Here is a 27,485-nt window from a genome sequence, read left to right as displayed (position 1 = left end):
TCGCCCAAACACACCAAGACAGTTGTGAAAAGGGCACGACAACACCTTTTCCCCCTCAGGAGACTGAAAAGATTTGGCATGGGTCCCTAGATCCTCAAAAAGTGGGGCTAAGCTTACTGACATCCAGGACCTATATACTAGGCGTGTCAGAGGAATGCCCGAAAAATTGTCTTAAGACTCCAGTCACCCAAGTCATAGACTGTTCTCTCTGCTACCGCACAGCAAGAGCCAGAGCCAAATCTAGGATTATAAGACTCCTTAACAGCTTCTACCCCCAAGCAATAAGACTGCTGAACAACTAAACTAATCAAATGGCCACCCAGACTATTTACATTGAACCCCCCCCCCCCCCCCCTTTGTTTTTACACTGCTGCTACTCTCTATTTATTATCTATGCATAGTCACTTTACAAATTACCTCGGTTAACCTGTAGCCTGGCACATTGACTCGGTACCCCCTGTATGTAGCCTCCTTATTGTTATGTACATTTATTGTGTTACCTTTTGATTGATTTGATTTGATTTTAAACTTTAGTTTATCTAGTAAATATTTTATTAACTCTATTTCTTGAACTGCATTGTTGGTTAAGGTCTTGCAAGTATATCAAGGTAATGTTGTATTTGGCGCATGTGACAAATAAAATGTTATTTGATTTTGGAAAGCACTTGACATCAGCAAGTCCTTATCCTGGTAAAGTTGTCAGTCTTACTACTGTCAACACCACTATAGATGGCAAGCAAATATAGCCATCTTGTTTATCTCCCTGAATGTTAGCTTGTTAACTAGCCATATTGATGTGATCTGTTATTAGCTAGCCAATTTGACATGGTTCATCAATCAGTGTAGCCTATCAGCAGCAATTGTGATTAAACACTAAAAAGCAATGTTGAAAAGGGGATGATGTTTGCACACTTCGCTACGTTGGGTTGGAGAAAAAGGTGCATTAGGTCTACTTATCATTATGTTTAGCCAACTGTACAAAGTTTCTGCCAGTAGCTTGCAAAGTAAACATCAGCTAAAAGTACATCGGCAAATGCGCCCTTCTGCTGCTTGACTGAGCCCACAAAGGATGGAGAAATGTACCTAAACCACTCATACTTGTCAGGTATAGTTCACTTTATTAAAATGTTATATCACTTAATAAAATATCCCATTTACGGTGGCCATTATTGAGATATCATGAGGCTACCCTTACGTGACCATTTGACATTGCGAGTTTAAAAATATTGGTCGCATGGGTGCAAGCTGCCATTTCACTAATGGTTTTGTTGAAAACTGAGGAGATATAATTCTGGTAGTCACAAAACTGTGTTTCCGCCCGGTTTCGAACCGGGGACCTTTCGCGTGTGAGGCGAACGTGATAACCACTACACTACGGAAACCTTTGATTGCATTTCCTACTCACACACTCTTATCTTCGTTGTCTTGGTATATTTATTAGTTTTTCATATAGTATCACGCACCAGCATTTTCTTATCCCATTCCTGTGTCCTCATTTTCCCCACATATTGCGGTTTCCTTTGGAAAATATAAATAACTTGCATACTGATTGCCTTTTACTTTGACCAATTTTTTAAGTTTTCTGTGATGGGTGATTTGATATATACTCCCAACCCACACACTTTTTTTGTTAACCTCCTATGGTCGTTGTTCGCGCCAAATTAACATAATACAAAAATCCCCAACAAAAATCTGTCAAAAAACACAAAGTGGATGTATTTGTATATGGTTTGGTCTTGTGAAGCCTGGCTGAATTCTGGCAAAGAGTATTGTAAATGAAATTGTGAGGGAGCAAGTCTCGACCCTCGACCTTCTAAGCCCGAAGTCCAGCGCGCTATCAACTGTGCCGCAAAAGCATGGTCGAGCGGCAAGATCTATTTCCGCGCTTATAAACCCAGGGTCGTTACAGAATGTTCTTTTATCTCAGCATGTCTACAGATTCTCCATTCTCCCTGTTTTTGTTTGCTTGGAAATGTTGATACTGGTGACTGTTATCTGAAGAAACTCTGTAACCAAGCATTTATAGCGGCTAAGAAATGCACTGCCTTTCATTGGAAAGTTGGTTATCCCCCACAATGTCAAGTTATGTATCACTAGATTCGATTTTTTTTTACAAGATTAAGAGTATACTGACCAACTTTCATAAGGTCTGGATGCCTTATATGGAATACAGCAGGGGCGAAAATCTGATATCAACTTTGGAGGGGGACAATTACATGACATTTTCTCAAGAGCAATTCCTGAGGGGGACACCAAAAGTAGTGCTGTAACACATAGCCTACATTGTAATATGGTAAATGTATATTGAGGAACCAAAGAAATAAGGTGTTTGCCGTACTCCTAACTACCGGTACCCAAAACTACACAACTAATCACAACAGCAATACCATTGCCTTTAACAAATCTTAGTTCAGTCACCAGTTTAAGTTGAGAGTGGGGTATCCATGGCATTTTCCAATTATGTTCCTATTTTACAAGTAAAAAAAATTGAGAACCTTTCATAATGTTGCCAAACAAATGTAACCGATGTGAAATGGCTAGTTAGTTAGACTCAACAAACTTACCTGAGACTCCCTGTCTCTGCCAGTCTGACCCTGCATATCTGTCCCCAACTCTGCTGTCTGTGTGCCATCTGTTGCCTGCTCTGCCTAATGACATCATTGTGAAACATTTCCATTAGAATTTCATTTCTTTCTTATGAACATTTTATCAACTAGTCTTTGAGATATTAGGCTACTAGGGTTCTTACTTTGCGTTTTGGTGTACTGAAAAATACTCTGATGTCCGTCTTTTATTTTTCTGCCATTTTTCTACCTGGCTGGCTGGCCACACACACACACAGTGTGTAGGTTATTTACAGTAGGAGATGGGCTTCTATCATCTTATCTTTTATCATTCTATTTGGGCTTCGATCTAAAAGGTAGCTAGCAAATGTGAAACGGATTAAAATAACAAGAGTTGACAGCTGTATGAGTTCACCATTTACACAACATATGCTGCATTTTAATAGTTTGTTTCATATTGGCTGGCTTCCAACAATAGCTGAATTTGCAAAGCTAGTGAGCACCAATTCTGTTTCAGTGGTGTTCACTATAATCTTTGCTACCCGGGTTAAATAAAGGTGAAATAAAATAAATAAATAAAAGTTCCCTTGCGACAATTTAGCTTTTGCAACGAGACCATTAAATACATTTAAGACAATGGTAGAAGAGAGTGTAGTTCTGTTCAGTTTGGACTTCAGTTTATCACTAACCTTATCACAGGGACTTTGAAGCACTAACTTACATCATCTGCATGCTGATCTTGGAATAAATTGACGATAGCAAAGATTCCATCTTTGACGAGGCCACATAAATGGAATAGGTACTAGCTAGCTTAATAGTTAATATTTGCGCGCTAGCTCTGCATATTCAGCTAGTGTGTGTGCGCGATTGACTGGATTAACCTCACGTCAGTTACATTCATTGAGTGCCTTTCAGACAGTGGATACGACCCCTCTGTTACCTTGCCAACTAAGGAACTGGCAGTGGATCAAACCATTGTGAGGCAAAGGGTGGGGGGGGGTCGTACTCTTTTGAAACTTAAAAACGCGCTATTAAGTGTCTATAATCAGCACAATTGCTTTCATTGCGTATTATTAATATTATTTAAATTACATAGTTATGTTTCAGTGATATATTGGGGGGGAATCATATTTTTCCCAGGATGGGGGGGTCGTGTCCCCCCCGGGATTTCCGCCCCTGGAATACAGTAAGACTAAAGGAGTCTTTATTGAAAACCTTCCCATGTCAAGGGAGATGCCTATTTAAGCAATCTCTACCTGCTGGGCTGCTCAGTCCTGGCCCTGGGGGTCTGTCATCCTGTGAGTTGTCACTCTGGCCTTCACCTACCATACCCAAACCAATAAATTAATGTTTCACTAAGATCCTGAAGCTGAGTGGGGTGTTTTGGGTTGGGGCGCTGCAGGGTGGTGGACCCCTAAGTACAGGACAGGGTGACCCAGCTATATTGTGTGCAAGTAAAAAGAGCTCTACAGTACTATTAGGCCTATGAAATTAATTATATGGAGGATTTGCGGTTTCTGTGTGTTAATGTATTTATGAGGTATATGTGATTTATTTTTTTGTTTCCATACCTTTCCCTTGGGAATTAAAACAATGTAAGGTGGGAACTAGGAAGGATATTGTGTTGGGAGAGTGGAGACATTGTTTAGACTGGTGGGGGACGGGCATGCAAGCGGCTCGAACTGCTTGGTCAGTCTGGCTGAAATTCTCAGGATCCCTTAAATAAACAGGTCCCTTAAATCTTTTTTAGAGTTTTTTTGGTTGGACAGATGTCAATACGGTTTGGTAAAATGGATAGCTGAATTTATTTCTGAAAGAACTGGAACAGTTGCCAGTAAAGCGAGAGATTATGGAACATATCAAATATTATCAAATATTTTTAGATGTCTGAGATCATTTTGTCTGTTCTCAGGACCCTGTTTGTAGGGAAGTTTTATAAAATCAACTGATCTGAGTGCAGATAGGCAACTCCTCGTTAGCATAGTGGTCAGTATCCCCGCCTGTCACGCGGGGGCCAGTCGTGTATAGCCGTAATGGACATTTTGGTGACCTTATTTGACCTTTTTGGCTGCTTTTGAGACACGGTTCGATCCCTCCTTGGAGCACTACTTGATTGAGTAAATAAAACACTAAACAATCACAATACAGTAACTATTACTAAACAATCACAATACAGTAACTATTACTAAACAATCACAATACAGTAACTATTGGTCACTGTATTATGTATTATTCTAATATGTATTCATTATACAATTGTGTCAGTTATTAATGATAAACCTTTCAACTGCACTCTTCCTCCCTATCTCTCCTCATCTCTCTATTTTTCAGCTCCAGATGGCAAAACCTGCACAGTCCAATGGTTGCAGGTCCACCGACTTCCTTCTGGTCACACATTGTATTAGGAGAAATATCCAATAAACCAAAGACATTGCTTTAACTTTGAATGTCATTTATTGGAGATATTTTCCTCAAATAAAATGGAGCATACATAAAATAAACAAGTTATTACAATTTATTTACATTGGGTCTAGTGTGTGTGTGTGAGAGAGAGGGAGGCATGTTTTTCATTCAGAAAAAAGTACACCGAATTTCCTAAAACTGTACACAGTCTTTTACAATATTATCAATCACATGTTGATTTGATAGATATTTAGAGTAATTATGCAGATATTGATAATGGCTATATAGGAGTAGATATCTAATAAAATAAAATGGAGCAAACATTAAATAAACAAATAATTGCAACTTATTTACATTGTGGATAATGTGTGTGTGTGTGTGTGTGTGTGTGTGTGTGTGTGTGTGTGTGTGTGGCATGTTGTTTTATTTTTCTTGTCAGCCACCCATCTCTGCTTTGTCAGTCTTGATAGGCCCAGTGTCTTCTGGGTGAGGCTGTCAGCTAGTGGTGGAGTGCATGCCAGATCTGAAAGACAGATGCACAAAGTGACAGTAAGTAAATAGCTCAACAACATGTCTGTGTGTACATCTGTTGGTGTGACTGAGCATATGCAATATAATTCTGAATTACCTGTATCCATCTGGGAATCCTCAAAAGTTTCTCCTTTTAACAGCCAGTGTAGTAGGAACTGGTGCAGCCGGTAAATTAAATACCACAGCTGAGGACTGCTGTGACTGCAGCTGAACTGCTGTCGGTGGCAGATCTAAAAGAGAGAGGCACAATTTTCTTAACTGACAATAATCATACAACTAAATAGCCTGAATGAGTGTAAGGCCTAGATTCAATCAGATCAATTGTTAACCAGCGATAGCCGACACCACATAGCTGATGTTTTGGCCGTGTCGGAGGTGTAACTATGTTGGATCTGTCAAATCAGTGAGCAGCAGCTCTTGATTATTGTCACAAAACTACTATCATATCCATATCTAATATGACCAAAGAGAGTGTAGCATGGCTTTGTTAGTGATGTGGTGTTGACAAGTGTGGGTGTGTGTACCCTGTGCTTTGAAGGTGTTCAGGTCTTGTCTGAAGGTATGTGTGGGGACTCACTGCTGTAGGCTGCTAAGGTAGCCATGTTCCTGAACCACCGCCTCTCTCTTCCACACCATCACCTGGACAAACACACACAATATGCAGATAATGAGCCCCTCAAGGATGTCATTGTTCACACTTCATTTAAAACCTTCCAAGGGTACTCTATGAATCGCTTAGCTCTATGAAAAATGTCAAGACCTTGTTCACGAGACTGAAGTTTTGCCCAACCCCTAACTCACACAATTGACATGTCACATTTATTTATTATGCAGTTTATTTTACAAACATGTATTAATCAAGGCAGAGCCCCCCAGTTACCCATCTGATGATTAGCAGAGCTGCATTAGACAGCAGCAGGCTTTCTACACTCATTGAGAGTGGGCTCCTGAGTCATCCTGAGGTTGGCGGTTGCAGTAAAAAAAATACATAATATATACTACATATAATATATACAATATATGTTTCCTTTTTGTTAAAACATTTTTTACATTTGCTCCGTATTGGGGCTCCCCACAGGCCTGGGCCCAGGGGTTTTAACCCTGTTAAGCCCCTGCATTAATCTGGCCCTGGACATATAGAAAAGAAAGACAGATAATTAAATTCCTAGGACAGCAAAGTTCCACAACCAACACACACAATACGAATAACCCATGCAATGCCAGTCAGCTCAACCTTAGTATAGCGGTCAGTCTGTATCCATGCCTGTCACACTGGGGTTCAATTCCCTGACGGAAACCAGACTTTTGCCCTTCCTTGGATATCATTCGCGATTTGACGGTTTTCAGAGAGTAAGCGGTGTAAAAATGCTTATTCATATTGCCCAGGTGAATAAGTAAAAGTTATGTAAAATGTAACAAATTAAAACTTTATTTTTACATTTTGGTACAAAACAAACAGAGTTGTGCTGACGGTTCGCCGTCTTGCCCAGAAAAAGTCTAGTTCATCTAGCTAGCTATGTAACTCACATGATAACACAATCCCTTCGTCAGAAGAGCCCCGTTTTTAAAACAGTTGTGAAGATTGTTTTAATGATCCGCGTAGTCACGGCCCCATTGTATGATCGCTTGTTAGTATAAATATTTTCTTACCTATTGAGTGAGTTAAGTAGGCAATGCTGTGGCCAAGAGTAGTGGCGAGTGTCTCACGCAGGAGCCCGGGGTTCAATTCTCCGCCACAGGTACAACTTCCCCGCCCTGCAATAGTAGGCAAAATTGTAATCATATTCAGTTGTGGTTTTGTTTGTAGGGTACACCTCAATATCAAAGCAACCTGAAAGGCTTCGCAACTGGCCGATTTAATGCCAGTCCACTCAACCTTGTCTGTATCCATGCCTGTCACACTCGTGTTCAATTCCCGACGGAGACGCCAGACTTTTGCCCTCCCTTACAAGGGTTTAACCATTTTATTTATTAAATAAAATGTTTTGGTCATACAATATGTTCAATTTCTATAGGGTTTCGTATCCCACCTGGCTATTAAGCGTAGTGGGGTTATGACCAGAATCATTATTTGTCCCTGCTTATATCAGTTTCCGTAGTGTAGTGGTTATCACGTTCGCCTAACACGCGAAAGGTCCCCGGTTCGAGACCGGGCGGAAACACGTTTTGATGTCGTTAGGTGGTTATCAATTAAAACGTCACATTGCGGTCCACATGCCGTTTCCACATTTTATTTATTTAACTAGGCAAGTCAGTTAAGAACAAATTCTTATTTACAATGATGGCCTACCACAATGCCTCCTGCAGGGAAGGGGCCTGGGATTAAAAAAATAAACACAATATATATACACATACATACACACACACACACACACAGTGATTTGTTAAATTGACCTCCTAAAAAGTAATTCGGTGCCACCATGAAATAAAAAAATATATAAACTATACTGTATCTTTGTTTTTTCACTGGAACACCCCACATTTTGAATGACTGTCAACTACAACTTCTGTTAAATAAATGAGAAAACCATAACATTTTACAGAAATTAATTTCTCTTATCGACTGAGCTCCTTTCTGCATTTTTGAAACAATAATATATTTGAATTGGTTTTTTTTAACATTAATAACACTGGTTGTACCGAATGATCATTGCCGGTCACACCGCATGAGTATTTTGTTATGGTGTAATTTTTTAGGCAGATCTCTCTTCATTTCCCTCTTAATCAAACACACACACACACATTACGAGTAACATGGTTTCTTATTCAACAACAATGATGCCTTTAATGGTTAGTGAAATACCACAAATGTGACTCAAATTTATTTATTTTTATTTGTTATTTTATTTGTGACTCAAATGAGTATCACACAGAAACATTTAATCATGAACATGACAATGAACTTCTAAAAACAGGATAAAAATTGTGCATTATGATGAATTTTTCAAACAATGTTAAAAATAGTGTTAAGAATCATTGTAATAAATGAATATTAAAGATACTGAAATACAGTAATTCAACATTCAAACATTAAAATATAAAATGCATAAAAAAGTTATTCAACATTACAATATTAAGAAAAAGTAACATGTTTGTGCAATATCTTCTAAAAACATTCATCTCCACATTGCGTGGACAATAAAGTTTTTATATTTCTAATATTAAAGCATAAACAGATGTGATTAAGTTTGTGCAGACCAGTGCAAGATTAAAAATGAGAATTAAAAAAGTTGAATTGTGTAAACAATTCATGAGATTCAAACATTAAAGACAAAGAAATTATAACTTTGTAGCAAAAGTTGTAACACAAACTTATTGAAGTTGAAAATAATAAAACGTGCATTCTTAAAACAGTGTGTTTGATGTTGTTGCACTAGTGTGACATGTAAGCAGCCCAGTCTGTGTCAGACTGCCGAGATGCTCTTTAGCTGAAGGGCTCGGGCTCACTGATCATGGAATTCACATCTCCTTCATAGTAGAAGGTAATGTCTGGCACAGGGGGCCAGACAAAAACATTCCTCACTCCAGGCTTCTGCATACAAGTGATTTGTACTTCCTCCCAATCACCTTCAGCACCTTGCCTACAAAGGGGTGGTCTTCATAGCTGACAATGACAAAACTGCCTAGACTTTCAGTGTTGACTTGGCCACAGCTGCAGCTTAATTTTGCTGTTCATCAGTGATGGTTTTCTCCTTATGTTGTTCTTCATTGAAGTTCACTTCTACAGCACTGAAACAGGTGTTGCTTGGTCTGCTGCAGACGCAAGACACTTCACTGTGTTTTATTTTCCCTGCCACTGTGGAGGTGACCTCAATCAATCAAACGTATTTATAAAGCCCTTTTCATGGTTCCTTTGACTCCAGCGAGGTTGTTTGGCACAGCTTCACCGCAATTAGTGACATCTGTAATCCAAAAGAACTTAATGCTCGATCCACTCTTCTTGAGTAGTTCAAAGAGCTTCTTGGGAGTCTGCACATCCTCCCACCGTTGAATGTGTGTCTGCACAACGTTTCACAGCCCCACCCACGCCATCTGGTGCCCCCTTCTCCTGGACTTTTCAGAAAAGTTCCAGGTGATTTGTTTGAATCTGTAAATATATGGTAGAGTGCTGAGTAGTTACATGTTCTCCTTGTTTCTGTATTGGCTGACGGGACCATCGCTTATCATGTGGTGTCATGATTTGTGGATTCTTGTTCTTGACATCTCTTAGGACATGCTCCAGGTTAGCCCATACTGCTCTCTTATCATGTCTAATGGAGTCAGATATGGCGTAGGACTGGCTTCCCTCTGATGCGTACACCACAATTGTATGGATTGTAGCCTGCTGTCCACTCCCCCCAAAGTGGAAAACATGGAGTTCTATGGCCAATTTACAACTGAGTCAGTAGTAATCTGTGTCCTGACGATAAAGGCATCTGCAAATTGAGAATGCCAAGAGTGTGCAAAGCTGTCATCAAAGCAAAGTTCAACACTTTATTGGTTACTACATGATTCCATATGTGTTATTTCATAGGTTTGATGTCTTCACTATTATTCTACAATGTAGAAAATAGTAAAAATAAAGAAAAACCCTTGAATGAATAGTTGTGTGCAAACTTTTGACTGGTATAGATAGGATAGTAGTTATTTACTTAAACGTATTTTCAGTATTAGCTGCTTGATGTACACTACAATATATAAAATAAACTGACAACTCCTTTATCCTACAAACACTTGTGTTTTTACTTAAAAGGAGATGTGTATATAGATTAACATATAACTTAATACAAAGACAAACATATTGACATTATTCAGTCAAACCGTTTAGTCATATGGTGTAACTGTAATTTCTGGTGACTTGAATGATCATTTTGGTTACACGTATGACTTTTCTCACATAAACATGTATTAGAGGCAACTGCTTTTGCACTAGAGGTCGACTGATTATGATTTTTCAACGCCGATACCGATTATTGGAGGGCCAAAAAAAAACGTGCACCCTGCTAACTAGCTAGCCATTTCACATCGGTTACACCAGCCTAATCTCAGGAGTTGATAGGCTTGAAGTCATAAACAGCGCAATGCTTGAAGCATTGCGAAGAGCTGCTGGCAAAACACACAAAAGTGCTGTTTGAATGAATGCTTACGAGCCTGCTGCTGCCTACCACCACTCAGTCAGACTGCTCTATCAAATATCAAATCATAGACTTAATTATAATAAACACACAGAAATACGAGCCTTAGGTCATTAATATGGTCCAATCCGGAAACTATCATCTCGAAAACAAAACCTTTATTCTTTCAGTGAAATATTTTTTTCCTTTCAGTATTTTATCTAACGGGTGGCATCCCTAAGTCTAAATATTCCTGTTACATTGCACAACCGTCAATGTTATGTCATAATTACGTAAAATTCTGGCAAATTAGTTCGCAACGAGCCAGGCGGCCCAAACTGTTGCATATACCCTGACTCTGCGTGCAATGAACGCAAGAGAAGTGACACAATTTCATCTGGTTAATATTGCCTGCTAACCTGGATTTCTTTTAGCTAAATATGCAGGTTTAAAAATATATACTTTTGTGTATTGATTTAAGAAAGGCATTTATGTTTATGGTTAGGTACAGTCGTGCAGCGATTGTGCTTTTTTTCGCAAATGCGCTTTTGTTAAATCATCCCCCGTTTGGCGAAGTTGGCTGTCTTTGTTAGGGAGAAATAGTATTCACACAGTTCGCAACGAGCCAGGTGGCCCAAACTGCTGCATATACCCTGACTCTGCAAGAGGTGACACATTTTCCCTCGTTAAAAGAAATTCATGTTAGCAGGCAATATTAACTAAATATGCAGGTTTAAAAATATATACTTGTGTATTGATTTTAAGAAAGACATTGATGTTTATGGTTAGGTACACATTGGAGCAACAACAGTGCTTTTTCGCGAATGCGCACCGCATCGATTATATGCCACGCAGGACAGGCTAGATAAATTAGTAATATCATCAACCATGTGTAGTTAACTAGTGATTATGATTGATTGATTGTTTTTTTATAAGATACGTTTAATGCTAGCTAGCAACTTACCTTGGCATCTTACTGCATTTGCGTAACAGGCAGGCTCCTCGTGGAGTGCAATGTAAAGCAGGTGGTTAGAGCGTTGGACTAGTTAACCGTAAGGTTGCAAGTTTAAATCCCCTAGCTGACAAGGTAAAAATCTGTCGTTCTGCTGCTTGACAGAGCCCACAAAGAATGGGGAAATGAACCTAAACCATTCATACTTGTCAGGTACAGTTATATATATATCACAAAAATATACAAATTATGGTGGCCAATATTGAGAGATATCATGAGGCTACCCTCAGTTACCAACTAGTCGCATTTTGTGACCCTTTGACATTGCAAGTCACATTTTTAATTGGTCGCATCGGTGCAAGCTGCCATTTCTAGCTAGTCACATCACTAATGGTTTTGTTGAAAATGTAATAGATATAATTCGACTGGTCAACAAAAGTGTTTCCGCCCGGTTTCGAACCGGGGACCTTTCGCGTGTGAGGCGAACGTGATAACCACTACACTACGGAAACTGTTGAATAAAGTGTTGGCCACACACTGTCTTATCCGTCATCAATGTACATGTTTTGTCCTCCCGGATCATGGACCAGTATTTTTGTATCCCATTCCTGTGTCATTACTTTCCCCACATATAGTGGTTTTCTTTGGAGAATGACAAATATAAATAATTTATGTACTGAACGCCTTTTATTTTGTGCTAATTTAAAAGGTCAACTGATCTGACTGCAGACAGGTCACTCCTCGTTAGTATAGTGGTCAGTATCCCCGCCTGTCACGCGGGAGACCGGGGTTCAATTCCCCGACGGGGAGGTACAACTTTTTTCCCTCACATCCTTATCATATTACCCACAATTTGCCCCTTATCACTTTCAATCAATTACCTTTTCTTCTTAGTACTTCATCAATGAAATGTCAGCTTTAATTTTTTTTTAATGTTATTCCTTTAATGAAAATTACGATATTGAGCATCGCCATCTAGAGGTGGAATAAATACCCTGCAACTACAGGATTAGATTTTTAAGTGTTTATTTCTTCTACTACTACTACTACTACTACTACTACTACTACTACTACTACTACTACTACTACTACTACTACTACTACTACTACTACTACTACTACTACTACTACTACTACTACTACTACTGTTTATTTCTATAATAAGATAAGTGATGTCAGACTTTCTATTATAAATTGTAATTCCCATTGGTTCTGCCTCTGACTGAGCGGTGTCAGAATCATTTTTAGTTATTTGATTGCGAGGGGCCAATCCGTGTTAGTATAGTGGCCAGTATCTCTGTCTGGCCGCGGTAGACCTGGTTTCAATTCTCCTCTTTCCTTTGTTGTTATGGAGTTTGTCATCCACTGTGCTGTATTTGAATTCATGATTTGCAATGTAGTAGTGGCAGCACTATGAATGACAATTGGCACAGTTTTACATCTCCAATTTCACAAAAAAAATGTTTTTGAGTAACTAGTTCCACAGCCTTGTCACATGAAATTCACATTTTGAGTTGGCCAAAACTTTGTTCTGACTCAATGAGACAAGTTGGGGAGAAGTTCCTTTAACTTCGAATGAATTATAAAAAATGTGTTCATATGGAAATTATTTTGATATGTTGTAAAATTGTTTTGTTAAAGGATAATTATTTTTTTTACAACCAAATCTCTATTTTTCCTTCCAAACGTAATCCGCAACGTTATATTGTCGTGATGGGGAATAAAATGTATAGTTACATATCGGGATATAATTTCTGAAGCTACATTGTATCCAAGGCCGGCCCCACCCATTAGGCAGATTGATGCGGGCGGCTGACCAAGAGGCACCTCTAACAACACATAAAACCTCTGACTAATTCTGCCCTAAAACAATAACAATTTCTTCCAACCAGTGGCATATGGGCTTTTTAAGGTGAGTGCTGAAGCCGCCCTGTGATAATCAGTGCCCACTTTGTCAAAGGCAGGGGCGCAAAATATTGCCCATTCCAACAGCACCCTGGAGAGGCGCGCTGGGAAAGACTCATTGCTACGGCGCTCCAAAATTATCTAACAAATCATGTAGCAGATATATAAAAACAATGTAGCCTTTTCTGTAGCCTACAGGCTGGAGATAAAAGTACACATGTTACATCGTGCAAGTTTCTCAGATCAAATAGCCGAACCTAAATGGCGCCCAATCAACAACAAAAAAAATGGTCTGACATGTTAACCATATCCTAAAAACAGGACAGGTCAAAGTAAAATGGACAATATGCAATGGACAATCAGGCCACTCACAACTGCAGTCCAGAAGTTTCAACCGTGGGCTAAGTTGTCGTGATCAGAGGCTTCAAGTTTGTATATGAGATAAGAAAGTGTGTATCATAGCGAAAAAGAAAATACTTCTGCATTTCCCGCTGTGTAAACACATTGATTCTCATTCCAAATAGGCAAATAAAGTTGGACGTAGCTGATATTCATAGCTTAACAGGAAACTTCACCGCGATTTACTATGGGGTGTTGTTCAAGTCTCCCTACATAATTATGAGTGATGAGAGGGTGTTTCACTCCTCTTCAATGGCTGTGATAAGTTGGAATTGTGTTGTATGACAGAACTAAACATTTTTAGAGTGGCCTTTTATTGTCCCCAGTGCAAGGTGCACCTGTGTAATGATCATGCTGTTTAATCTTCTTGATATGCCACACCCGTCAGGTGGATGGATTACCTTGGCAAATGAGAAATGCTCACTAACAGGGATGTAAACAAATTTGTGCACACAATTTAAGTGATATAAGCTTTCTGTGGATTTTGGAAAATTTCTGGGATATTTTATTTCAGCTCATGGAACATGGGACCAACACTTTACCTGTTGTGCTTATATTTTTGTTCAGTATATAACTGACTGAATATCGTTTTACCCCTCTCGGTTCCTTCAAGTTGCCCACAGTAATTCCAAACCGAACCAGAACTCTTGTCAGTTTGTTACCATGGTAATATACAGCTGCTCAGCTGTCAACTTCACTTAGGTAATCAATCCATCAACATGATTAACCAATAAACTGTATCCATCAATCAATACAGTACTTATGGCCAAATCTTCACTTAGTTGAGACACATATGGGCTCTGGTGAAAAGTAGTGAGCTATAAAGGTAGTGAGCGTGTTCCCTCCAGGTGGATTTTGACCTGTGGATGCCCAACTGCCCAACCTCCATGACGCACCCCCCTCCCCAGACCAAAGTCACGCTGACCGAAGATGAGATTCTCTCCATCCTCCCGGACATAAACTCCACCTGCAACCTCTTCAGCACTCTGTCCCTACTGTCCCAGCCCACAGCAGACTACGTAAGACACACAGTTTCTGATGACTGATGTCCCAGCCTACTGCCGACTATGTACAATCCACACACACCTTTTCTCGTATCCGCTAAAATCTTGTCTTTTACCTCCATCCCCTCTTTCCTCTCCTAGGTGCCTCTGTGTCAGTATCGTGAGCCTGTGTTCAGCAGTGGCGCTCCTCGCAGGCTGGTGGAGAAGGTGCAGGCCTAGCTCAGGGCCATTTCTGATGAGATCACAGACAGGAACAAGAAGCTGGAGCTGCCCTACGACTACATGTCCCCCAACCGCATCGAGAACAGTGTGGCCATCTGAGCTGTGTTAATACACACTCACGTAGACAGACACACACTAGCATAATGATTTTACTCTTTCAACCACAATGTTTGTTCAGTTTATAATAATCATGATTACAAAAATCTATTTAAACACTGAAACGTAACTGCTTTGATGGTGTTATTGTCTTTTTACATAGTCATATTTAAGACTGCACTCTTTACTTCTCATTACACTATTGCCCTCAAACTCTCTGGACCTCAAAGCCAGTTTTTTTAATTGTTACCCTTTAAATCAGGGACTGATTTACAACTGGGACACCAGATGTGTGCAATTAGGTAGAACAGAAAACCAGCAGGCTCTGGACCTCGTAGGGTAAGCGTTCAGTACCCCTGCACTATTGTATAGCCTATACCACGTGTCAAACTCATTCCAAGGAGGGTCGAGTGTCCGCGAGTTTTCACGCCTCACTTGTACTTGATTGATGAATTAAGGTCACTAATTAGTAAGGAACTCCCCTCAGCTGGTTGTCTAGGACGTAATTGAAATGAAAAAACAAAAACCAGCAGACACTAGGTGTGAGTTTGACACCCCTGGCCTATACACTACACCAGGGCTATTCAACTCTTACCTTACGAGGTCAGGAACCTGTTGTTTTTCTGTTCTACCTGATAATTAATTGCACACACCTGGTGTTCCAGGTCAAAATCAGTCTCTGATTAGAGGGGAACGATGAAAAAATGCAGTGGAACTGGCTTTGAGGTCCAGAGTTGAGTTTGAAGGCACTACATACTCGCCTCAGTTTAAAATGACACAGTGTAGTGCTGCTGATGGGGTTTAATGATCTTGATGAGATGCAGCGATACACAGCGATCAGGTAGTTCACTCTCCTCTCCTAATGTAAACCAGAAATCAACAACAGCAGCAGAAAATAATACCGGCTGCATCTCAATAGTCTATAGTGGCCTCCTCTCTTATCCTGTCCTTTACTTCTCCATCTTTGCTGAGCGAGAGGCGGACTAGAACTTGGCTTCCACCTTTCCAGTTTCTTAATGTCAGTGTAGTTAGATGGCGGAAAGGAGATGGGCGCACACCCCCTAAGACTATTGAGATGCATCCCACAGAGTTTCAACAACAGGGAGCAGCATTGATTCACTGTAAAGCGACTTCAATTAAAGTGCCTGAGCATTTTAAACTGTCAATATTAACAAAAGTCTTTAAAAACAATCAAAACATGCTTTCACAAGCAGCAGCTTAAAAAGTATGACATTGCTGATATTACTATACTGACACTGAGCCAAGAGAGTGGGAGAAAATAGTAAGCGATCAGAATAATAAATAAATAGCGCTGAACACTGTAAAAGGCATCATGGACAGTGAAGTTTGTACAGTGCAATAATGTTCTGTATATCTTGCATAACTGGCAGCATTTAGCAAAGTATAACATACAGTATTTGAGATAACTGTACAGTAGTATTTCTCCTTAAAAGGGATAGTTTTAAATAAGGAATTAATCAAGGGAAAAGTCTAAACGGGATCCTTGGGACATCACAATTCTGACGTCAACCCCATTGACGTTTAAATTTATAACAGTTAAGGCGAGAGTTAAGATTAGAGTTAGGTAAGGGTTATGTTTACGGTAAGGGTAGGGGTTATGGTTAGGGTAGGAACGTCCCAAGGACCCCAGATAGAACTAACCATAAAGAAATGCTAAATGACAAATGTTCTCATCTTGTTTTTCATTCGACCCAAAGAGGAGTCTGTTCTAATGTCATCAAAACGACCACTGTGACCTCACAGCAGGCCACATGGTTTCACATGGGTTCCCTTCACACCCCAACAGGTTTGTTGTTCTGACCATAGAAATAGAATAAACTACTTCTATGGTTCACACATCAGTAGCAGCATGAGTGTTACAGATCAAACCAGTTACATTTCGATAATACTGTGGCTTCTGCCTCATCCTCAGTTTAGATCTTAGGCCCTCATCTTCACACTCATTGTTCTCTATCTGCATCTTTCGCTTATCTACCATTGTCAACATTCTTCTCCCTCCATTCATCTTATTCTCTCTCCACCCTCCCCCCCATCCCACATCTTGTATCTTCCCTTCCCTCTTCACCTCTCATCTCCCTCCCTCTCCTAGCTGATTGGGTCCAGCACCAGGACTTTGCACTCCCTCTTGGCGATCTTGTCCAATGACAGCACAGCTTTCTCCTGGGGGGGCAGGTAGAGAGGTCGACCTACAGGAGAGCCCACCGGGGGGGTGATGGCTCGCCTTTCCATCGCACTGCCCGTCCTGAAACACAGACACACCAGTATGAGCTTAAAGATGCATGTGACACAATAAATCAGTGTACAGAGGACACATAATGACTGTGTGCATCCTCCCTGCTAACCTCATGATGTGAGAGCGTGACGGTTGTTGATGAGAGAAGCTCTGTGATCGTCCCAGACTGGCCTGGTGTCTATCCAGTAGGTCTCTGACTGCAGGGCTGGATGGACTGTTCTTACCTAGAGAAACAGACACAGTTGCTCTTTGCCTTCAGTTCATGTTAAAAAAGGATTTGTCATTTACTATAATAATAGTAAAAAATGTGTTTAATTTATTTGTATAGCACTTTCCATTAAAGTTATCTCAGAGCTCTACTGAGGAAAAAAATTAAACATACAATAAAAACAACAGTGCCTTTGGAAAGAATTCAGACCCCTCGACTTTTTTCAAAATTTTGTTAGGTTACAGCCTTATTCTAAAATTGATTAAATAGTTTCCCCCCATCAATCTACACACAATACCACATAATGACAAAGCAAAAACTGTTTTTTATACATTTTTGCTCATTTATAAAAAGAAATCAAAAACAGAAACATCACATTTATATAAGTATTTGCAAACATTTCAAAAAAACATTTCGCTTTGTCATTATGGGGTATTGTGTGTAGATTGCTGAGATTTTTTTTATTTAATCATTTTAGAATAAGGCTGTAACATAACAAAATTTGGAAAAAGTCAAGGGGTCTGAATATTTTACGAAGGCACTGTACATTTAGAATTATGCAGATACAATAGCAATAGTAGTCTAGCAACATAACAAGCAAAAAATAGAACAGAAAAATCGAGTTGTTTTCACAATTTCTGATTAACATTATCGATATGCTTCCTTGGCCAGCTCTCCTGCTATCTCTCTCAGAATGACCTTCTTGATCCTAATCAGTCAGGTTTCAAGACTGGGCATTCAACTGAGACTGCTCTTCTCTGTGTCACGGAGGCTCTCCGCACTGCTAAAGCTAACTCTCTCTCCTCTGCTCTCATCCTTCTAGACCTATCTGCTGCCTTTGATACTGTGAACCATCAGATCCTCCTCTCCACCCTCTCCGAGTTGGGCATCTCCGGCGCGGCCCACGCTTGGATTGCGTCCTACCTGACAGGTCGCTCCTACCAGGTGGCGTGGCGAGAATCTGTCTCCGCACCATGCGCTCTCACCACTGGTGTCCCCCAGGGCTCTGTTCTAGGCCCTCTCCTATTCTCGCTATACACCAAGTCACTTGGCTCTGTCATATCCTCACATGGTCTCTCCTATCATTGCTATGCAGACGACACACAATTAATCTTCTCCTTTCCCCCTTCTGATAACCAGGCGGCGAATCGCATCTCTGCATGTCTGTCAGACATATCAGTGTGGATGACGGATCACCAGCTCAAGCTGAACCTCGGCAAGACGGAGCTGCTCTTCCTCCCGGGGAAGGACTGCCCGTTCCATGATCTCGCCATCACGGTTGACAACTCCCTTGTGTCCTCCTCCCAGAGTGCTAAGAACCTTGGCGTGATCCTGGACAACACCCTGTCGTTCTCCACTAACATCAAGGCGGTGACCCGATCCTGTAGGTTCATGCTCTACAACATTCGCAGAGTACGACCCTGCCTCACACAGGAAGCGGCGCAGGTCCTAATCCAGGCACTTGTCATCTCCCGTCTGGATTACTGCAACTCGCTGTTGGCTGGGCTCCCTGCCTGTGCCATTAAACCCCTACAACTCATCCAGAACGCCGCAGCCCGTCTGGTGTTCAACCTTCCCAAGTTTTCTCACGTCACCCCGCTCCTCCGCTCTCTCCACTGGCTTCCAGTTGAAACTCGCATCCGCTACAAGACCATGGTGATTGCCTACGGAGCTGTGAAGGGAACGGCACCTCCATACCTTCAGGCTCTGATCAGGCCCTACACCCAAACAAGGGCACTGCGTTCATCCACCACTGGCCTGCTGGCCCCCCTACCTCTGAGGAAGCACAGTTCCCGCTCAGCCCAGTCAAAACTGTTCGCTGCTCTGGCACCCCAATGTTGGAACAAGCTCCCTCACGACGCCAGGACAGCGGAGTCAATCACCACCTTCCGGAGACACCTGAAACCCCACCTCTTTAAGGAATACCTAGGATAGGATAAAGTAATCCTTCTAACCCCCCCCCCCCCCCCCCCCCTTAAAAGATTTAGATGCACTATTGTAAAGTGGTTGTTCCACTGGATATCATAAGGTGAATGCACCATTTTGTAAGTCGCTCTGGATAAGAGCGTCTGCTAAATGACTTAAATGTAATATGTAATGATATGCATATTCAAAGGTGTCTCCAAAAATGACGCATTAATGTATCATAGCCTATTGTCCTTCATTAACATGTCATAGTGTATAGATTGTCCTTCATGCCATTCTATAGGCTCTGTAGATTCTCTAGGTTCTTACGGGAGAGGGGGCGGGCGTCAGGGGGAGGGTTGGAGACAGATGCTGTGAACTGCAGCTTCAGCTTCATATGTTGACTCAGCTATAGAGAGAGAAAGATGTAGAGGAGAAAGGATAAGATAATAATAATGATTATTACTACACTGAACAAAAATATAAAAAACGCAACATGTAAAGTGTTTGTCCCATGTTTCATGAGCTGATATAAAAGATCCCAGAAATGTTCCATATGCACAAAAAGCTTATTTTGTGCACAAATTTGTTTACATACCTGTTAGTTAGAATTTTGAAAAATAAGCTTTTTGTGCGTATGTCAAATTTTGGGGATCTTTTATTTCAGCTCATGACACATGAGGCCAGCACTTAACATGTTGACTTCATATATTTGTTCAGTATACAATGTTTTTTATCATCAGACACACCCGAATAGGCGCATACACACACACAGTGTATCCCTATCCAGTGTGTATTGTACCTCGTAGAGTCCTGCCTTGAGTATCTGGAATGCGACAGTGAAGGAGAGAGTGCAGCCTTTCCGACAGTGGCCCAGGTTACTGAGGGGGGAGTGACACACTACAGCCCCCAACGCTGCATCCTCACTCTGCCCACGACCTGGAGGGGGGAGGTGAAGGAGGGGAAAGGGGGTAGAGAAAGGAGAGAAGAAACTGAGAAAATGGTAAGGTGCTTGAAAACTGTTCTTCACAGAAATAAGATACCCGTCCCCATTGGCAAAAACAACTTAATAAACTAATTGGTCACAATGATTGTACATTTGTCAAGGAATCTTCCTTCCTCGGCTGTCCAGAGCCTCCACACACACCCCCCTCACCCTCGGGTGTCCAGACCAGACGTACAGCCAGGAAGTCTTGCAGGTTGTTGAGCAGAGTGTATCTGACCCTAAAGTGGTCCTTGGTCTGCACGGTGCTGGGGCTACTGGCGGTCATCACGAACCTCGGACGGTCCAACCGGATACTGGGCAGTCTGGAGGGAAAGTGGGATGGATGGAGGAGAGAAAAGGGAAGGGAAGGCGAGTTAATAAACTAACCTAAGAAAATTGAAGTTTCTGGGTGGATGGTAGCAACATCATAAACAGTTGTAGGCCAGACAGAGATGAGTAGTGAAGTGACATTGTGCACATGCAACAAACATGCAATTCAGTGGCACCTGTAGTGTGTGTAGATGCAGTTGGTGAAGGGCATCTTGGGAGTTGACCACTGAAGCACTGCTACTAGAGGAACTTCAAGACCCTGAATAAACACATAGTGACACATCACACTCTGAAGTGACAAAAGTGACTTTTTGGGGAACCGACCAAATTCAGATAGAAATGTGAGTTATAGTTCTGTCATTTTCATTGAAAGCAATTATAAGAAGTGGTCGATCTGTTCTATGTTTCATGTTCATAAGTTACATTTTTTTGCGTATTTTACTTTAGATTTTGTACACCAGATTCAGACAGCTGAAAATACAATATTTTTGGTTATGGAAAATATATTTTACAGTGGTTTAGATGGTACAATGATTCTCTACACTATACTTGCTTTGTCACAAACTCAAATTAGGCAAACTATTAGAATTTCAGCAACCAGAAATGGCTTTCTGCGTAGAGTTTTTAACTTAACTCAGAAAAAAAACATTCACATACACACCACAGCCGGGTGGTGGCACTTTAATTGGGGAAGACGGGCTTCTCACACACTCACAAACCTCTTTGGAGTCGTCCTGGGGCATGTCGCTGAGCTGCAGCTGGAACAGGAAGTCGTATTCCTCCAGGGCGCTGAGCATGCTGGGTAGTCGACAGGCTACACTCTCCATCCTGCAGAACGACTCCATGGCAACCTCTCCTGACTGGTGGCTGGAAGGATAGACAAAATATAACATCACAGATGTGAGGAAGACAATAATTAGATGTACCAGTAAAGACACTATGTGTGGACACCAACTTACAATGTAGGGTACTAACATTGTCCAGTCAACACAATGCACAAATAAGACAGTTACACGCATACACAGACCCCCCCCCCTTTCCCACACAGTCATACCACACGTTGTCGACAAGCATCACAGATCCATCTGGCATCATGGGCAGGTAGGAGGCATTGAAGTTTGGCAGAATCCTGACGTCCCTCACAGTCACCTCCTCCTGAGAACACTCATTTAATACTGGAAAGTGTGGGGAGAGAAGAGAAGAGAGGGGGAAAGAAAAGGGTTAAAATGGGAATAGGAGAGAGAGAGAAGAGAGAAATAAGGTCAGGAGGCAATAGTTTAAGTAACATCAATCTAATCCAATTATTGTGTCAGTGGAACTAGTGTTGGCTCTCAAATGAGTTGTCAGTACTGGCCATCTGGCCCTCATACCTTTGAGCACAGTGAGATGCTTCCCAGAGACAGTCATCTGCTTACAGCAAACAGTAGGGGGTGGTAGCACTGTCAGAGTGGTGCTCACTGAGGAGGAGAGGGGGTGCTGAGTTAAATCTGAGATGCTTTATTAAGTCAATAAACATAGATAACTGATTCATATCCATATCTAATATGACCAAAGAGAGTGTAGCATGGCTTTGTCAGTGATGTGGTGTGGTGTTGACAAGTGTGGGTGTGTGTACCCTGTGCTTTGAAGGTGTTAAGGTCTTGTCTGAAGGTATGTGTGGGGACTCGCTGCTGTAGGATGCTAAGGTAGCCATGTTCCTGAACCTCCGCTTTCTCTGCCTCTCTCTTCCACACTGTCACCATCACCTGGACACACACACAATATGCAGATAATGAGCCCCTTAAAAGCTGTCATTGTTTACTTTTCACACTTGATTTAAAACCAAGCCTTCCAAAGGTACTGTATGAATGCAATTTCTTTACACAAAATGTGAAGTATTAATGGAACACTGAGGCTGCATCCCAAATGGAATATTCCCTATATAGTGCAATAAAAAGTAGTGCACTACATAAGGAAAAGGGTGCCATTTGGGACACACTGAATTAGTCTGACCTCTCACCTTGACTTTGAGGGTGTTGACGGGAAGTTTGTCTAATGACACGGTCAGGGGGAAGATGACCTCATCAGTCAACACAACAGGCTCGTCCAATGGAGACTAGAGGAGAAAGAGGGGGGAGTGAGGGGGAGAAAGGGGGAGGGAGAGAGACAGACAGACAGCAGAGTGAGAGGTAGGGAGGAGGAAGTAAGAGGGGAAAAGAAAGACAAAAAAGGAGCAGAAGAAAGGAAAAAAAGGAGAGATGGAAGAAGACGAGAGGCAGAGAAAGAGACAGAGGGTGAATATTACCCATGCTCTATTTACTGCAGTCACAGAGAGAGGTGATTGTTACACAAAATGCATCTCCATCTTCAGTCAGTCATTAGGAGACAACACAGGGAGTCCCTCCATCTTCAGTCAGTCATTAGGAGACAACACAGGGAGTCCCTCCATCTTCAGTCAGTCATTAAGAGACAACACAGGGAGTCCCTCCATCTTCAGTCAGTCATTAAGAGACAACACAGGGAGTCCCTCCATCTTCAGTCAGTCATTAAGAGACAACACAGAGAGTCCCTCCATCTTCAGTCAGTCATTAAGAGACAACACAGGGAGTCCCTCCATCTTCAGTCAGTCATTAAGAGACAACACAGAGAGTCCCTCCATCTTCAGTCAGTCATTAAGAGACAACACAGGGAGTCCCTCCATCTTCAGTCAGTCATTAAGAGACAACACAGAGAGTCCCTCCATCTTCAGTCAGTCATTAGGAGACAACACAGAGAGTCCCTCCATCTTCAGTCAGTCATTAAGAGACAACACAGGGAGTCCCTCCATCTTCAGTCAGTCATTAGGAGACAACACAGGGAGTCCCTCCATCTTCAGTCAGTCATTAAGAGACAACACAGGGAGTCCCTCCATCTTCAGTCAGTCATTAGGAGACAACACAGGGAGTCCCTCCATCTTCAGTCAGAAATTAGGAGACAACACAGGGAGTCCCTATTGTTCTCCTCACACACACACACACACACACACACACACACACACACACACACACACACACACACACACACACACACACACACACACACACACACACACACACACACACACACACACACACACACTATTGTCGCAGGGTCAACAAAAGACAGAGGCAGACACAAATACTGTAGATGTTTTCTGATCTCTATGCCTATGAGACAACAGTACAGTAGTGGATTTGGTTAGTGTGATCTGTGATGTTGCTGCTGATACTTTACTAGCTAGCTACAACTCTATGACACTCATTCAAATGAAGGGACTTTACCTAGCCCATAGAAATCACACATCTCCACAGGCCAGTAGGAAAGACCCCCGGCTGACCAACCAACCAACCCCTTATGATGTCATGTCAGTTTCTATCATAGAATTAGGAATTATAAATAATTTCTATACTGACACTAAATACGTGGCTTATAAGAAAGTTCCCAGTATGTCAGCAAATATACAGTGCGGGTGCTGCTGGGTGTTGATGTTATGATGCAGATTACAGAATAGAGATGCGAGGCCATCCGTAAAATAAACCTGTCAGTTTGCATTCTGAGGTGACTTGTGAGAGCAGGTCAGAGTAAATATAGCTAAGGTAAGGGGTTAGTGCAGAATAGACCGATAGGGGCAGATACAGAGATGAATTCCCTTAGAAGGGCATATAGAAAGAAAGACATAAGTAGATTCCTATCAAAAATGTTCATACCAAAATCTAGGACACCAAAGTTACACAACACACACAATACCAAATAACCCATAATGATCTCCATAACCCATAATGATCTCCATACCTGCAACGGCGCCCTGCGGAACTCCCGAACCCCACTCCCCGTGCTGTTGTGGATGAGAAGCGGCCTGCAGTCCCTGAAGCCCCGGCATCTCGCATCCACCCTGCCTGTCAAAGCCGGAGCCCCGTACTCATCCTCGGCCTCCTCCGTGCCCTCGTCCCCGCTGCTCTGGTAATCGTGGTGCAGATGATGCGACCGGTGCCTGCTCTCTCCCGGGCTGACGCTGGCCACGGCGCACAAAGAACCGGCCAGCTCCCTCCATGCCCGGACACTTGGGGTCTCCGAGCCGAACCCAGCAACACCTCCCCCGCCTCCCACTATCCCAATCCCCGGCCCTGTCGGTGTCTCTCCGCTGGACTCGTCCCTGCACCGGAGCACCAGGAGGAAGCGGACCGTCTCGCCGAGGTAGAGGTGACTGCGCCGGGGTAGGGTTCTGTAACGGGCCGGGTCCGACAGGTCGGATATTGGCACCGCGGGGAAATACATGAAATACTCGCACTGAGACTCCATCATCCGAACCATCGCAGCAAGCACCTGCCTGTCAAATATAGGCTATAGAGATTGTATATTCTACAGACGCTCCTGATGTAGCCTACACAAACAGATTATCAAGCAATGCACTGATATCAAACAGAATAAGATCCAGCATCCTATCTATTTGGTAATCAAAAGGTTAACACCATTCTTGATTTAAAGACAGTAGCCTAGTCATTTCATAGGTCCTGCATCATCATCGCTCCTCTACATACATGTAGCTGCTACTGCAGATGGGCTAGCAGCCTCCGAAGCGATGTTCACAAGCGCAAGTAGCCACGGGCAAAAGTAAATCAGCATAGAGGATGCTGCAACAATAACAAATGGGTTTTCAGAATCATTTATCAACGATGACGTGCCCTGCCCTGTGTGTGTATGTGTGGTTGGCCCTGGAATGTATTCAGATTACTTTGCCATGGAAATCACATCACATTAAAACTTAATATAGCCACACAAACATACAAGGTTAACACTGCCACAAAAATCATAATTATGGCTAAACCCCGCCCATTTCTACAATTGATTTTAAACCAAACTTAACCACACTGCTCACCTTATGCTTAACCCCAACCTTAAATTAATACCAAAAAAGCTAATTTGTGTAGCTTCGTGGCTGTGTTATTTGGTGGGAACCAACATATGGTTTTAGCTAGCAGATTGTAACCGAGGTAAAAACAGTTTCAGATTGGATATTCGACGGATATTCGGGTGTATTCCTTACGTCCACCAACAGCAGTTAGCGTCAACATAGTGACAAATCAAATTTTTCAAATTTCAATAACCACTACTCCTAAAACTTTCAAAACTGGTTCTAGCTAACCTGATGGCATAGACACACATTGCACACATTTATTTTTTGTCGATTTACATCTTGCACTATTTTAAATTATTTATTTTCATTTTTGAATTTCAATAGCTCATTGGTTTCTCAAATGATTGCCTTGCCTGGTTCACCAACTACTTATCTGATAGAGTTCAATGTGTCAAATCGGATGGCCTGTTGTCCGGGCCTCTGGTAGTCTCTATGGGGGTGCCACAGGGTTCAATTCTTGGGCCAACTCTTTTCACTGTATACATCAATGATGTCGCTCTTGCTGCTGGTGAGTCTCTGATCCACCTCTACGCAGATGACACCATTCTGTATACTTCTGGCCCTTCTTTGGACACTGTGTTAACAACCCTCCAGATGAGCTTCAATGCCATACAACTCTCCTTCCGTGGCCTCCAACTGCTCTTAAATACAAGTAAAACTAAATGCATGCTCTTCAACCGATCGCTGCCTGCACCTGCCCACCCGTCCAGCATCACTACTCTGGACGGTTCTGACTTAGAATATGTGGACAACTACAAATACCTAGGTGTCTGGTTGGACTGTAAGCTCTCCTTCCAGACTCACATCAAACATCTCCAATCCAAAGTTAAATCTAGAATTGGCTTCCTATTTCGCAACAAAGCATCCTTCACTCATGCTGCCAAACATACCCTCGTAAAACTGACCATACTACCAATCCTCGACTTCGGCGATGTCATTTACAAAATAGCCTCCAGTACCCTTCTCAATAAACTGGATGCAGTCTATCACAGTCTATCACATCCGTTTTGTCACCAAAGCCCCATATACTACCCACCACTGCGACCTGTACGCTCTCGTTGGCTGGCCCTCGCTTCATACTCGTCGCCAAACCCACTGGCTCCAGGTCATCTACAAGACCCTGCTAGGTAAAGTCCCCCCTTATCTCTGCTCACTGGTCACCATAGCAGCACCCACCTGTAGCACGCGCTCCAGCAGGTATATCTCTCTGGTCACCCCCAAAGCCAATTCCTCCTTTGGCCGTCTCTCCTTCCAGTTCTCTGCTGCCAATGACTGGAACGAACTACAAAAATCTCTGAAACTGGAAACACTTATCTCCCTCACTAGCTTAAGCACCAGCTGTCAGAGCAGCTCACAGATCACTGCACCTGTACATAGCCCATCTATAATTTAGCCTATACAACTACCTCCACCCCTACTGTATTTATTTATTTATTTATTTATTTTGCTCCTTCGCACCCCATTATTTCTATTTCTACTTTCTTCCCCTGCAAATCTACCATTCCAGTGTTTTACTTGCTATATTGTATTTACTTTGCCACCATGGCCTTTTTTGCCTTTACCTCCCTTATCTCACCTCATTTGCTCACATTGTATATAGACTTATTTTTCTACTGTATTTATTGACTGTATGTTTGTTTTACTCCATGTGTAACTCTGTGTTGTTGTATGTGTCAAACTGCTTTGCTTTATCTTGGCCAGGTCACAATTGTAAATGAGAAC

General features: G+C 42.0%; 1 protein-coding gene and 3 non-coding genes across 4 annotated transcripts; 1 reads left to right on the top strand and 3 right to left on the bottom strand.

Annotated features, from left to right (window-relative positions):
* Positions 1-1,309: 1,309 nt before the first annotated feature.
* Positions 1,310-1,382, bottom strand: trnav-cac (transfer RNA valine (anticodon CAC)). The gene has a single exon. It is a non-coding gene; the product is annotated as a tRNA-Val (tRNA).
* A 6,205-nt stretch (positions 1,383-7,587) lies between these two features.
* trnav-aac (transfer RNA valine (anticodon AAC)) lies at positions 7,588-7,660 on the top strand. The gene has a single exon. It is a non-coding gene; the product is annotated as a tRNA-Val (tRNA).
* Positions 7,661-11,982: 4,322 nt separating this feature from the next.
* Positions 11,983-12,055, bottom strand: trnav-cac (transfer RNA valine (anticodon CAC)). Its single transcript has one exon. It is a non-coding gene; the product is annotated as a tRNA-Val (tRNA).
* Positions 12,056-15,955: 3,900 nt separating this feature from the next.
* Positions 15,956-25,820, bottom strand: map11 (microtubule associated protein 11). Its single transcript, XM_045688190.2, has 12 exons — positions 24,641-25,820; positions 22,851-22,946; positions 22,467-22,596; positions 22,222-22,308; positions 21,906-22,026; positions 21,571-21,718; positions 21,028-21,110; positions 20,693-20,844; positions 20,339-20,475; positions 19,867-19,945; positions 17,533-17,647; positions 15,956-17,432 (listed from the first exon to the last, which is right to left on the bottom strand). The coding sequence occupies exons 1-12, from the start codon at positions 25,157-25,159 to the stop codon at positions 17,276-17,278; spliced, it is 1,824 nt and encodes a 607-aa protein (XP_045544146.1). The 5' UTR covers positions 25,160-25,820; the 3' UTR covers positions 15,956-17,275.
* Between the last annotated feature and the right edge of the window lie 1,665 nt (positions 25,821-27,485).

Source organism: Salmo salar, chromosome 10, assembly GCF_965601325.2.
Source record: "Salmo salar chromosome 10, fSalSal1, whole genome shotgun sequence".
In the NCBI taxonomy this organism is placed as follows: domain Eukaryota; kingdom Metazoa; phylum Chordata; class Actinopteri; order Salmoniformes; family Salmonidae; genus Salmo; species Salmo salar.
Note: the sequence above shows the minus strand (reverse complement) of the source record. Positions and strands in the feature narration are given on the sequence as shown.

What these genes read in the sequence shown, in the direction of transcription:
- map11 (XM_045688190.2), bottom strand. Translation starts at nt 25,159, where the DNA reads ATGGTTCGGATGATGGAGTCTCAGTGCGAGTATTTCATGTATTTCCCC. An exon ending in TAACACCTTCAAAGCACAGG is followed by an intron (nt 22,309 to 22,466) that starts GTACACACACCC and finishes TCTCCTCCTCAG; the next exon opens with TGAGCACCACTCTGACAGTG. An exon ending in TCTGGTCTGGACACCCGAGG is followed by an intron (nt 20,476 to 20,692) that starts GTGAGGGGGGTG and finishes TCCCCCCTCCAG; the next exon opens with GTCGTGGGCAGAGTGAGGAT.